A 15,396-nucleotide genomic window follows, 5' to 3' on the forward strand; every position below is an offset into this window, starting at 1 on the left:
GGAAATATTCTAAATATAATTAACCCTCTGAAACCTGAGCAAACTGGCTCAATGTCTTCCAAAAACATAGAAAGAAGGAAGTTAGCAACATAAGAAGAAATGACCCTAAAACAGCACAGAATGAATGAAAAAAGGTTTAAGAAAATTACCTGATTATTGACACAAAAAAGGGAAAAAACCCTAAGAATAAGCCAGAAAAGGAAAGTAAAAAAAAAGGATATGAGTTGAAAAAAGTGCTTAAGAAATAATAATAATTCTGTAACATAATTTTAAATACAAAATTATAATTAAAGAGTGATTGACTTCTTTATCAGCCCCCCCAAATCTACTAATTTCATGCAATTCGCTCATTGCCTTTTCCCGTGTTTTTCAACAAAAACAACAACCAAAAAAATCAAACTAATTTGCACAGGGTTCAAAGGTTGTTTGTGTGACAGTTTTTTTGGACTGTACAGAAATAAAGTGAGTAAATGTTGTAGTTCCCCCTTTTTTTTTTACTTTAAATGTCTTAAAGTTACGGTGAATGTTTTGAATTTTCAGATCGTGCACCGAACTCTGGCTGCCATGCTGGGATCTTTGGCCGCCTTAGCAGCTCTGGCTGTCATTGGTGATGTGAGTTTCTGTTACTCTTCTTTATTTAGTGAGCTGTATATTGAGTAACATAGTAACACCTATAAGTACGTAGCTCATCCAGACTCTAAACTTGTGTTAAATTATGAGTTATGAGCAGTTTAAGGGAACAATAATGACAGCTTAAAGTGATCATTACCGATAAATAACACATAATTAACTGTTAAAATATCGCTTAATGTGCCATAAACTCATTTGCTTCTAGTTCTCTTTCCCCAGTAAGCAGTGTTGAATGATATTACACGATGTGCATGATGAACAGAGCTGGATTATAGCCCACTTTGTTCTGGTGGAGTTTCCCAGTCAATGGATTTAAATAGCTGCCATGTTAATTTGGCCTGTTAGACTGCATTTTTGTTACAAGAGGAATTTGAGGGGTTTATCATGTCTCTGCATTCACAAACTCACCAAAAGCTTCTGTTTCCCAATAATAAATTCACAGCCAAGTGTTTCCTCAAATCTCTGTATTTGTTTTTACACAGGAAAAACCACATTGGGCAGTAGTAGTATCCACAGTGTCCTAAACTTTTGGGACATTAGGGGCTTAGTTAGCACTTCTGTCTGGGGATCCTCCACTGGACTTTATTTGATAAACAAGCTGTATTTTGATGCTGTTTTATGCACTCTGGCACCTAGTGTATACAAAAAACAAATCCCAGTGTGAATCACTTTATATTTTTGTGAATCAGGAAATGGTTGAGTGGCACCCCGGCACATTACCGGGGGCCAGATTTGTCCCGCAGGCTGCAAGTTCGGTATCGCTGATCTACAGCAACAACATTTCCCAGAAAAGTTAAATAACTTTGAAAATTGTTTTCAAAGTTCCTACTTATGCAAGAAAAGCCCAGACGTTATTAATAACGTTAATTATGGGCTCCAGTTTGGGGAAGACTGCGGCGCTCATCGGGACGCCTCAGTGGAACAGAGCCATCGTTAGATTAATAAGGTCCACCTGTGCTTTTCCTGCTAGAACAAGTCAAAATGCCGTCTGAGGAAAAAGACCTATAGCACCCAAAGGCAGGATCTGGGCCAGGGAGGAGTTATAGCAGCGCTCTGATACAGTCACAAATACATTTGGTAAACTGCTTGGAAGTTTAGTACTGAAGAGCAGAAATTTTCCTGATCTGGACTGGGGATTATTGTATATGACACTCTCTTATTGACTCTTTTCTTTTTTCTTTTTCTTCACAGGTCTGATGTTTGTTAATAAATCCCTGTGAAATCTAATTATTCTCTTTGTGTCTCTCTCAGCGGCCCAGTCTGGTTACTGTGGTGGAGTGGATCGACTATGAGACGCTGGCTCTTCTCTTTGGCATGGTTAGACTATTATTTCTATACTTTTTTTAATGTTTCATTTACCCAACAAATCTCCTTTTGGAGTCTTTCTATAATTGAATTTTTCTTCACTATCTGTCATCTTATCTTTTCTTCATGCTCTTTCTGTCAGTCTCCTGACAGTGAAATCTGTGTCTGTGGAGGCAGGTAAAAATTGACAATATAACATCTTGTCTCCATGGAAACAAACGTGTGCATTCAAGTCAGGTGTAAAATTGAAGAGTACGACTGAAACTTCTCCACAAAGGTTAAAAGCAGACAGAATTTTATTTATTTTCTTTTTAGACCATTTGTTACTTTATAGCCGGTCACATCTACAACAAAGTATTTGACACAAAAGATAATTCTGCCAGATCAGTGATATCTAAACTTCATATTGATGCACGACCACAGATGGTAGCTTCCTTTGGACGACTTCCACCGTCAACAGCTGCCACTGAAATTTCCATCTCATTCTGCAAAATAACAGCAGAGTGAGTTTCTGAAAATATTCCAAACGCAGGCAGGGGTTGAAGAAGTTTTCACATCCTTTATCTAAGTAAAAGTACTGATACCACAATGTAAAATCACTCTGTTACAAGTCCTGTTTTGAAAATGTAAAAAGTAAAAATGCTTAATGCAGAAAAAAATGGCACATTTGAGAGACAGAAACATGATTTCAAGTTCAGGGGTCCAAAGTGTCTGACAGCCTTCACTTGCAAAATTTAAATGTCAAGACATGTTGAGACACAAAGACCACAAAGACTTTCAAATGGACTGCAAAGAACAAAATAACTTTGAGATTCCAAAAATTGCAAAAACAGGGAAAACAACTACAATGAGACACAGAATGACTACAAAGAGACACAAAGATACATACAATAACTACAAGGAGACACAAAATGACTACAGAGAGACAAAAAAAAAACCCAAAGACACAAGTTGACTACAAAGAGACATAAATGAACTTTAGAGGCACAAAAATAACAACAAAAACAGGGAAAACAACCACACTGAGACACAGAATGACTACAAAGAGACATAAAATGACAACAAAGACACATAAAGACACATAAAGCAACTACAAAGACACACAAAATGACTACAGAGAGACATAAAACAGCTAAAAGGAGACACAAAATGACTACAAAGAGACATAAAACACCTACAAGGAGACACAAAATGACTACAAATCTATATAAAACAACCACAAAGACAGACAAAATGACCACAAAGAGATGTAAAAAAAACTTCAAAGAGACACAAAATAACAATAAAACAACTTCAAACCCTGGAAAAACAACAGTGAGACACATATTGACTACAAAGAGACATAATACAACTACAAGAAGACACAAAACAACTACAAAGAGACACAAAACAACCACAAAGACAAAAAAGTGACTACAAAGAGACAAAGAACAACTACAAGGAGACACAAAGTGACAGTGATGATAATTCATGTTAAACAAAGAAATGATCTTGAGCTGTCTATGTATGATATATATTCCCATCTTTATCATATCATTTAGCTCTTTTTAAAACTCGTTTTTTGAGCGGTGGTTGCCTTTGCACTCATTGTGCTGTCACACTCTTATCTGTACGTCAATAAAAGTACCAGTGAAAAGAATATTCTGGGATCCCGAAAGTTAATATCTGGATTTTCTTTCTTTGTGAGAACGATCTCTAAGTGAGCACCATCATGTTGTCTGTAGCAACTATTTTTGAAATGTCAGCGTGACATATAATCCAGTTACATAATCGGGAAAACGTTTTAAAACAAATGTGTCGTGTTTCTTCCAGATGGTGCTGGTGGCCATTTTTTCAGAAACTGGTTTCTTCGATTATTGTGCTGTAAAGGTGAGTAATGAACACAAACATGTTTTTATTACAAAGTCACACTGTATCACAGCAGGTTTTATACATCCTTTAGTAATCCACCATTTGCGTGTTTACTTTAGGGATACTGAGTGACATGTCTATTAAAAAAGCTGCCCACTGGTGTTCAGAGTTGTCTCGAAGGCTTTGAGCTATTTCTGAAATTAGCACTGATACATGACAAGCCTGTGGGTTTTATGTTGACTTTTCTGACATGAGTATGATTTGGGAAGACCCTTTGTAATGTAAGATGACCTAACGAGTCGTGATGCCTATCTTTACATCCTGACTCAAGCACAGAACTATAATCGGCTGACAAGAATGACATGTGCTTGTTTTGTGGGACAGTTCAAAAATCTGGGTCATATTGAAAAAAGCCAAATATTTCTTATTTATAGAGGAGGATTTTTTTTTACTGCTCTCAATTTGAATTGATAGACATCACCTTTAAACAGTTTATTTCTTCACTCTGATCTACATGTATCCTACAAATAATAAAAGGATGCACATTCTTAAATTAGTCAGATAAGACCTTAATCATCTCCTTACAAGGTCAAGGTTTCCTACCATCAGGAAAACAGCTCAGTTTTAATCCTAAATATTCTCTGTGGACTGTGAAGGAGGGCGAATGCCTTTGTCCTTCAGGTACAGTACCACTCAGACCGGGAGAACACAGGGATCATGCCAGCTCATGAATTTTAAGTGTGAGTCGCACAAGGGCAGGCACTTCGAATTAAAATACATACTCTGAGAACGGCTTAGCGGATCTGACACTTTTGAAAAAATGACCATCGTGCGCCACCGCCATGAGGGTTTATATAAAAGCCAGGAGGGGCAGGGTGATTTATTTATTTATTTTTCGGTTTCTTTATCCATTAAGTTTATCTCCTGCACACGAGACAATAACACCTTCATAGGAGATACTGTTTCCTACATTCCTGTGTGAAGTAGGTTTTTATGATGGCGTTGTATTGGTAACAGTAGTGCAGAAAAACATGAATCAGTCTTTCTGCATACGTGTGCACGTGGAGCCTATGTTGCGAGCAGGTGGTTCCTTTAAATTAAAACTTCTGTTTATGCTGCGTTTGGCTGAACTTTAAATGCCCTTTCATTGCATCATAAAGCATAATTAAGCCGAAAAAATATCCACTATGTATGAGATAATATGTCGTAGGATACTTCATATGTAAAAGAACATTTATCATATGTAGGAGATGCATGGCTTTCTCACCCTCAATACAGCCCTATTAAACCTAAAAAAAGATCAAATATGTGTAGGAGATATTTTTCCTATGTGGATATGTCATATGTAGGAGATGCACGCCTCTTCTTACCCTCAGTGCAGCCTTTTTAAGCCTAAAAATTGATCTCATAGGTATGATAACATGCTGTGGAGATATTTTCTCCTACATAGCACACGTTATGTGTAGGAGATAAAATATCATAAGTAGGAGATGCATGGCTTTCTCCTCCTTAAAGCAGCCTAATTAAACCTAAAAAAAAATATCTTTTGTATGAGATATGTAGGAGATATTGTCTCCTCCGTAGGATATATGTCATATGTAGGAAAAATATTTCATATGTAGGAGATTCAACCCTTTTTCAGCCTCAGTACAGCCCTATTAAGCCTAAAATTGATCTCATATGTACGAAATATCATGTTGTGGGAGATATTTTCTCCTACATAGCATACGTTATATGTAGGAGATGATATCTCATAAGTAGGAGATGCATGGCTTTCGCACCCTTAGAGCAGTCTTTTTAAACCTGAAAAAATATCTTTAATATATGAGACAATATGTGCAGGAGATAGTAATTTTTTTGCAGGCTATGTCATATGTAGGGGATAATATTTCGTATTTGGGAGATGCACAGCTTTTTCTCATCATCAGAACAACCTTATTAAGCCTAAAATTGATCTCATATGTATGAGATAACATGTTGTAGGGGACATTTTCTCCTACAAAGGATATGTTCTATATAGGAGATAATGTCATATGAAGGAGATGTACGGCTTTCTCATCCTCAGAACAGCCTAATTAAACCTAATAAAATATTATTTGTATGATTATATGTCCAAGTAGATATTATTCAATGATTCAAAGTTTAATATGTTACATGTAGGAGATCATGTCTCTAATGTAGGAGACATATATAGGTATTGGACAACATTTCGCTCTAGATTACTCACTGTATATTAGTATTAAAAACTGAATGTGTAATTCTGTGTTATGCAGCTGTTTTTGCAGTACATTTCTAGTGCTTCTACCCTTAATGGAAATTTGAGCATTCAGGTTCTCATTTATGAAGCTCCACTTTGACATTCTTGATGCGCTGAAAGGCTGAAACAAATCTCATAAGTTTTAGGACTGCACTTGTGCTCGGAGTGAATCAAGACATCCTCTTAATGGGCTGCTAATTGCCATTAACGCTGACTCATTGTCATTTTGCCGCCTCTCTCCGCAGGCTTACCAATTATCCAGAGGGAGAGTGTGGCCGATGATCATCATTCTCTGTCTCATCGCTGCCATTCTCTCTGCTTTTCTGGACAATGTGACCACGATGATGCTTTTCACTCCAGTCACCATCAGGTACAGATTAGCCATTTCAGTTTCCATTTTTGGGTTTTTACTCATCTGCAAGAGAACATTCAGTGGCTGTGTAGTGTGAGTTGTTAGAAAACCAATACTTGAGGTCTGACTCAGTGTTAAGATTTAAGAGAGCCTCAGAAAAAAAATATTATACCTTAAGAAATTGCTAATACTTTGTGCTGTATGCTATTATTGTTATTATTTATTATTTTAGCTTTTACTTTCTTAAAGGAAAAGTCTGATGTTTTTGAAAACATGTTTTTTGGCCGAGATTTAGATGCGAAGATTTATGCCACTGTCATGTCTGTACAGTAAATATAAACTGGAAAAACACAAAGACGTGGAGACCGAGCAAAACAGTGGCCTGGTTTGGCTCATAACCGTCCATAAAACTATGAATTCCTTTTTTTTTTTTTTGTTGTTTTTTATTTGTCAAATACTTAAAAGTGGACTTATAAAGGGTACTTATCCTTCTTATAGGGTACTTAAAAAAATTTTATTAACCCTTTAGAACCTCGATTAGTTTTGTTGACACCTTTTACAAGCATTTAAATCTCTGGGAACTGAGAAAAGTGGTGATTTCTTTAAAAAACTTGGCAATAAGCAACTTAGCAAGAAATGTTCTGCAAATTACAAAAAAAAACCATAGTAAAATGTGACAAAAATGACTTGAAAATCAGCTGTGGGGAGATTTATAGATTAAAAAACTAGAGAAAAATGTCCAGAAAGCTATATTCATATTTTTTTTAGAATTATATATTTAAAATTATGCTACAACAAAATGTATATGTATGTATATTTATTTTGATTTATTTATTTATCTTTTCTTTCTTAATATAATTTTAAATTTTTCCCCCACTTATTTTCAGTTAATTTTCTGTATCTTGCTTATTTTTGGAAGAAATCAAGCCATTTTGCTGAGGTTTCAAAGAGTTAAATAGTCAGGTGGTAGATCACAACTTCCTGTCTAAAAACAAAATCTGATTACATTTAAGCCCCAGAAAACACACTAAAAACAGATCTATGCAGAAGCTGTGATTTACTGTAGTGCAGTGTCTCAAAGATTAACTGTTTCTGTGCTGGTCTCTCCCTCACTGTTAGTGCATCTATTTTCAGCGTTTACAGTAAATTATTATAAAGTTTTCAATATTTTTCTGCCAGAGGGTCAAAATAGAAATGATATTTGACTTTACTAAAATTAGACACTGGAAAGTTATTTCCAGCCCAGCAGGGTGGATATCGTGCGCAGCCGCGATGTTAAAGGACCAATGCTTTTTATCTTCCAATATCCATTTTATATTCCTGTATATTTATTTCTCCCGCTCAGGCAATCTAATCGGGGCTAAAGGGCTTTTCTGTCTCTATCTGATTTCGCAGGTTGTGTGAGGTGCTTAATCTAGACCCCAGACATGTCCTGATTGCAGAAGTAATCTTCACCAACATTGGAGGGGCCGCCACAGCTGTCGGAGATCCACCCAATGTGATTATCGTATCAAATCAGGACCTGCGCAAAGAAGTAGGCACTTTCACAGCTCTCTGCCTAAACTTGCACTAATACACTGTAACAGCTCAGCTCTGTGTAATCTGACACACGAACCAGACGCTTAGTAAAGCAAACATAACGCTCTTCATGGCTCGTGTGTGACGGAAAAATAATAACGTGAAGGGGAAATTGCTGTTTGAGCTGTACAGATGGTGCAGTTCTGACAGGTGATGAGCACGTCAATCTGGAGTGGATTCACGTCACTTCTAGCCCTTTATTCATCTTTTTTCCACAAATATTAATCAACTATTATCGATGGCGGGGGTTTGGGAATCGAGGCAGCAATATTAGTAAAATCAGTGGACGCTGTAGCTTAATTAGATCTGAGTGTTTTGGGACGATTCTGAAATAGTTACTGAGATCAGAAAAGACACAAGTTATTATTTTTGTATTGATTAGCATTGCCCTTTAGGTAGTGGCGGTTATTGTTGTAGAAAAAGTCATTAACCCTTTAAAACCTGGAGCGACATCACTTTTTTTGTGCTGCTTTTAGTCACTCAATTCTTGAGTCCTGAGCAAATTGGTGCAATTTCTTTCAAAAGAAAGAAATTTAAGAAATGTTCCACAAACTGCAAGAAATTAGTAGATTTAGGAAATGATTTTGAAAAAAAAAGCTTGAGAAAAAAGGTATCAGGGGAAGGATTATATTTAAAATCATGTTACAAAATCATTATTTATTTTAACCGTTTTTACAAGTATTGTTTGCCTTGTTGTTATTATTATTTTTACTTCTTTACTTTTAATTTTTGTTTACTAATTATCAGGAAATTTTCATGTACTTTTTAATAATTTCTTGCTAATTTTGGGGTGATTTCTTCTTTGGTTGCTTATTGCATTTTTGTTTTGTTATTTTAAAGAAATTTAGCCAATTTGCTCAGGTTCAGAGGGTTTAATATATCATCAGTGCCACCGTGTTTTTATATACATATATATATATGACTGATCTGTTTTGGCAGCATGGTTGGCACCTTTCTGCACAGTCTGTAAAGAGTGCCATTAAGTGTTAAGTGTAAAAACCTGATTTTATGACAAGGTGTTTGGGTAATTATGAACAAAGCATCACTGAAACGACAGTAATAAATGCACATTAAGAAGCAGAGCTGACAGGAATTATTCCAAACAGCTCTGCTGCAACAGTAAATAAACAATAAAACTAGATGGTCTCAGCTTGTGGTGCTCAAAACGCCAAATAAAAAAACCCTTAACTAAACAGTAATGTCTCCTTCCGGACAACATATCCTTATAGAACGGTGTGTATGATATCCGCACTGTCATGAGCTTGCTCCTCTCGAACATTAGTAGATGCACTCTTCCTTTCGGGGTGGTTATATTGAGTTATTTTTTTGACCAACATCAGTCCTTATCATAAATATATTCATATTGATATATTCAGAATTTTGACCCTTTCAGTGCCAGGTTTTTGTCTTGATGCTACAATGCTCTTAGATGAAAAAAAAATTTAAATTTAAATTTTATCATCACACTCTGGGATATGTAAATGATTTGAAGCAACACTGATTGTGACAGTGACCGAGTTGAAATAGCATGTGTTTTCTTTATATGCCAAATATGGTAAAAATGACGTCATCAGGTGGAAAATAGTAAATGTTACAAATTCAAAGGCAAAAGCCCAGAATGACACCCAGAAATAATAAAATGCATGTTTTTATGTTTTGATGGCTGTGGAGTCAAAAATTGCAGTTTAAATGGGTTTCAGTGGAGCATTTTTTTGCACTTAACAGTATGAATGTCACACTTTTGTTTACACGTCGTGTTTTAGACATACTGTAAAAGCTGAGCAGGAAATTCCAAGATTAAACAAAACTACAGTTTTACCAAAATGTATGCCATATGCATGAACAGAGCACATAAGTCTGCTGTTTTCAAGGTTTTAGTGTGAGTAAATGTGATTTTATTTATAAAACACTTTTCAAGAATCACTTAAAGACATTTTACACAACTAGTTAAAAGATCTTTGAAAACAAAAAAAACTACATTTGATTGTCATGCCCTTATTGTATCCCTTTATATTGTATTTTCTAAAGCCTGTATATTCCTCATATAAGCTTTGACACTCATGACCTAATATACGCTTTACAGTGCGTACACTTTTGCATTTGGTTTTATTAGTATGCACCGTGCGTAACTCTAATCATCTGTCTTTGCTGTGTTATACATGACACGTTTTCTCTGTCCAGCACAATCTTTCTATGTATCTATACAATCGTAAGATGTGACCCTTATTTATGTTGATGTGCAGGAGATAAATGTAGTTGTAGTGGCACAGAAACCAATTTCTATTTTTGCTGCTGCCACCATAAATCAGGGGAATTAAAAATGTCAAAACAGTGGAGAAAGAAACTGTAACACCTCCCTGTTTCAAAGAAGCAGCCCAGTGTTGCAGTACATGCTGTTGCTCTGTTTTCCCCGAGTGTTTCTAAGAGTTTTAATGTAAACCTCCTCCTTCATAGTTCATTTTTTAAACACAAATGTCATACACTCCATACAGTCATTATAAGGACTACAGCTGCTTTAAGAGCCCCCTCTTCTAGATAACTTATAATTATTTCTGACATGATTGCAGAGTAACACCTTCCTGGTGCTTCTCCTTCCTGCAGTATACTCCCCTGCACCTCCACTGCACCTTAAATTGGTGTGGCTCCGGTCTTCTATAAGTGGCATGTTCGGGCGCGCCAAAGACCCTTTCTTTGGGATCATTGTGTGATTAAACTTGTGAAGAAGACGGTGTCACTCACTCCTGATGCAAGAATGTGTGAAACCATGTAACTGAACGCCCAGCTCTTTTACTATTCGGAAAATGTTGTAGGAACTACAAATAATGTAGTTAATGTGCAGTCATACTGATTGAAACCATTACTTTTCTGATTGGAGGTTAGTTTTTAACCACAGACCGCATAAAAAATAGACCCAACAAGTTTGACGTCACCCACTGGTTTTTGGACTGCCGTTTTGAAGCCTCAAGTTTGGCTTTTTGGCCAACGCGATTTGTTTTTGGGAGCCAGAAGTGACCATATTTGGGCAAAAGGGGCTCTATGGGGGATTAACTTTGTTTTGGAGTCAGCCTCAAGTTGCCATTACAAGAAACAGAATTTTTCGGCACTTCCATGCTAGCTTCATTTTGATCCTAACTTGTAAAAAAAAATATGTATGCACCATCAACTCATATTGGTGTGTAATAACCAGCACTAGGAGAGTTTCCAGTGACCCTGAAATTGTGCAAATTGAAACTGCAAATATAAAATACACCTCATGGAAACAAAAAAAAAAAACCTTTAACATATGTCGAAGAAGTTTTTGCGCTCACATGAGGTGGTATTTCAGGCAATTCCAAAAAAGCCATATTTCATAAAACTGCAGTGGAAACACGTTTTGGCTTTTATAGGTCACATGATGCTGGGCTATGTGCCTGTCGGTAAGACTGGCTCCCTCATGATGCAGCAGGAGCTACAAGAGCTGTTATTGCATCACATAACTCTTCAAAGTTGAACGGATCATCTGGAAGTTTTAAATCCACAATTCATTTGGGAAATCATGGAGCTCCCAGAAATCCCTCATACGTGGCCGCTCCCATATATAAGGGGCTTGCTGTTCCATTATTGCATACCACGCCTACGGCCACTTGTGGCTGGCTCCGAAACAGAGTTGGATTGGAAATAATGACAGCTAGAGCAGTGGCTGCAATGTAAATAAACCTGCTAATGTTTTGAACATCCATGTTTCATCTCGCCAATGTTATTGTGAAAGGAGAAGTCGCACAACATCACTCAATAGAAGTGAGTCATGTCACGATAGCGTTTATTGACATTTTGAAAATATTGCTTAAGTTTTGTACACATTCGTAATGGAAACCCACCGACTGTATGTGCAGTGTTTTATTGACTCAAAGAAATGTCTGTGAACATAATCCAGGCAGCAGTTACGTTGTCACCCCAACGTAGTTACGGAAACTATTTAGTAAAACGAAATTTCTACGAGACAGAGTTGGTTGTATCATGGACACATACTGTACATTCTCAATGCCCCAGTTATATTTCTGGAAACCATTAAGAGGCAAAGTGTCCTCTATTGTATAGACTGACAAAAGCGATGTCAGTAAACAGCGGTGAGAACATTTTACCGGGTTAATCCGAGCAGCCTGTCGCTGTCTGAAAAGGTCAATGACTTGTAGGCTCCTCTCTTATCCTTCACTGTCTTTATGCTCAGAGGGGCACAATGCTGCATCACTAGAAAACATGACATTTTCTCAGCTTCTTGATGTCGCATCTGTTCACTGCGTGTGACATTTTAGCCTTTGCGGTTGCGGCGGCAGTATGTGGTCTCTTCCCGTGTACAGTAGCGCGTACCACACCAGGCTGCCGCGGCCCGCTGTCCTGTTTGTCTTGGCTCGGTTTCCCAGGTGACACAGCAGCGTTGCGCTCACTCAGTCATGTCTGGCCTCTGATAAGGACAGCTTGTGTGTGCATGCATGGTTTGCTTGCCTGTTTGTTTGTTTGTTTGTTTGCAGGCCTGCTTGTTTGTGTCGAGGGATTTCCGGGAGAAATCCAGAGATAGAAAGAATGGCACAGCTGTGAGGTGTGTGTTTGGGCGATTCTGCCCCTCCTCAGAGTGTCCTTGTATTTGATTTGTTACAGAGCAAGGTAGCATGGTGCATACAAAATCTCTTCCTCCTTTTGGTATCATTTCTTTGAGGGACATTAGTGACTCTCCGTGCCAAATGGATCTCCTCCAACCTGTCAGAAGAATTGTTGACTTTGGCTCTGAAATGTGAGCACACCGGGGTCACAGTTTACAGCTGCAAACAGAGATACATTACAGCAAGCGAAACCACCAAAACCACCAAAACAGTCCATAGTGGTTTGGTCTTGTGTTTTGCCATTGAACAACTGGAAATATGTATGGACTGAAACACAAATACAGGACATTTAAATTATTTGTTTTGTACTGAGGGCTTGCATATGCAGCTATCCTCGACCCCTGAGGCTGCCGTGAGGGTCACAGCAGCCTCTCAGCCCAGTCGCCTAAATAAATATTGGCATTGTACGATTCTGCAAACCACAGATGTTACATTTGTACATTTCTTATGGAACTGATTATGTTTCTTGCTGTGGTTTACCAGTTGCTTAGAGTTAGAAAAACATCACATTTTGGCTTAAAATACATTTTTCACTACAAACACGGATGTCCCAAACTGTCATTACAAACATCCATTTTGTCACTACAAACACACAGCTGGGCATGTCCCAAACTTAATTTAAAAAACACCTGCTTTTGACAGCTGTATATGACCCAACTCATGTAAAAACCCCAAAACCAAATGGCTTTTGTCACTACAAACACAGATGAACATGCCCTTAACTTGCATTAAAAAACACCTGCTTTTGTCACTTAATACAGTTGTACATGTCCCGAACTCACGTTTTAAAATCTGATTTTGACCCAAAAATACAGCTGGACATGACCTGAGCTAGCGTTAAAAAAACCCTGATTTTGCCACAACAAACACAGCTCTGTAGGTCCTGAACTTGCAATAGATAGCACCTGCTTTTGTCGCTACAAACAATTTCACGTCCTAAACATGTATTTAAAGATATTTGCATTTGTTGCTGCAAACACGGCTGCTCATGTCCCTAAATGTCTTGAAAAATTATTGGTATCTTCATGCCTTTATTTAAACAAGAACCATGCATAAAAAACAATCTCAGAAAGAGAAGAGATGATTCATGCCAGATTTAGTTATTAGCTAGTTTACATCTGCAGTCCCTGGGCCATTACAAACAGGAAAATTACCCCAAAAAAAGTGTGCGTATTACACTCATCCAAACAAAACGTACAAATGTTTATCATAACTGATGAGACGTGAAAGGTCTCTTGCACACTCTCAGTGCTGTTAGTAAGAGGTGGAACATTCAAACTTTATGCTTGACTGAATTCTTAATACTTGGCGTTTCACACATTTGTTATATGTGTAAAAATGTCTTAATTGAATTGAATTATATCGGCTGGAGTATTCATCGGTGTCATTTGCTGTTTTATTCTGCCGCATATTTCATTTGACCTCCCATCCTCTTCCTTTAGCTTAAGACTGCTTTTGCAACTTTAAATTGCAAATCCTGTAGAGGTCACTATTAACCACTTTTATCACTAAATATCTGGATTTCTATTCTTCATGCTGTGAAAGTATAATAAATGAAGACAGTATGATTCACTTGCAGCATCTTAACTGCGTCAGCACGAGACCGTATCTAATGTAGATGATATTATACAAGGACACACTTTGAGGATGTTTCTGATAAAAAGCTTCTTTGTTAAAGATTTGCTCTCTTTGAGGACGACCTCAGACGAGGGCTGCTGCGTCTTAATCTTACTAATAACGTGTGCCATAGTAGAGCTTGGTGGACATAAAAAAACCTTCAGGGATGCAATTATCATTGCCCTTTTTGTGCAATAATCCAATTCATTGCTGTTAATTTTACATTTAATTCCCTCTGATTGCTAAAAATGCCACTTCATGTAATGCCACTGTATACACCATAGCACTTTATTCTCCGCCAAACGTACAGAACTGTAATTATTTGAATTACTGCATTACACTGAGTTTAGATAAGTGGGTTCACATGCAGCTGCCTACATCTTTTTGCAGTTTTTCCTTCCTCCAGATAATGAACAGTTCAGCTGAAGCCTTTTAACTTAATTCTCAAACAATAATCTGTGTCAGAGCTATAAAAATCATCACTGAATACAGCCGCACTTCTTTCTTTCTTTCACCAAAACTGATGTCTAGACACTTATGCATTTATCTGAACGAAATCTGGGAGCTCTCTTCATCTTAAACGGCTAACACATTATTGTCCTCTGTCTTACAGGGAATCGATTTTGCCAGTTTCACAGGCTACATGTTCCTTGGAATATGCCTCGTCCTCTTCACTTCATTTCCTTTCCTGCGGATGCTCTACTGGAACAAAAAACTCTACAACAAAGAGTCCATTGAAATAGTTGGTAAGTTAAAGAAATACCTCAAAAGATAATTTATATATCAAATACTGTAGTTTTTTAATTTTTTTAATCTTGCATACCTCCACAGTGAACGAAGAATCCAATACAAAGAAAACTCTTGTCATCAGTTTACATCTCAGTCTCAAGACGGCACAATTACTCCTCTCCTGGTCAGCACTCTTCATCCTAAAGGAATCATTTACCCTCCAAAATGATCATATGTGTACTCTTACTCACCCGGTGTTACAGTGAGTTTGTGAGGAAAACTTTGTTTTTTCTCTCCATTCCTCCACAGTGAGCGAAGAATCCAAAAACTAATAAAAAAAAATCTTGATGAATTGAAGTCAAAGGGGGCCACGTTAAAAAAATGCAAAACTAAATCAAAACATCGGTTTACAAACTCTCACACAACTCATGCAGTTTAAT

At 37.2% G+C, this 15,396-nt stretch overlaps 1 protein-coding gene across 1 annotated transcript in view; it reads left to right on the forward strand.

The window, feature by feature from the left end:
- Window positions 1-15,396, forward strand: part of oca2 (oculocutaneous albinism II) — a 64,940-nt gene that overhangs the window by 17,220 nt on the left and 32,324 nt on the right. The window contains 6 exon segments of the mRNA XM_042484135.1: window positions 515-612; window positions 1,882-1,947; window positions 3,748-3,804; window positions 6,289-6,413; window positions 7,791-7,929; window positions 14,841-14,973. Coding sequence (XP_042340069.1) covers window positions 515-612; window positions 1,882-1,947; window positions 3,748-3,804; window positions 6,289-6,413; window positions 7,791-7,929; window positions 14,841-14,973 — 618 coding nt within the window.

The sequence above is a fragment of the Plectropomus leopardus genome, chromosome 3, assembly GCF_008729295.1.
Source record: "Plectropomus leopardus isolate mb chromosome 3, YSFRI_Pleo_2.0, whole genome shotgun sequence".
In the NCBI taxonomy this organism is placed as follows: Eukaryota; Metazoa; Chordata; class Actinopteri; order Perciformes; family Serranidae; genus Plectropomus; species Plectropomus leopardus.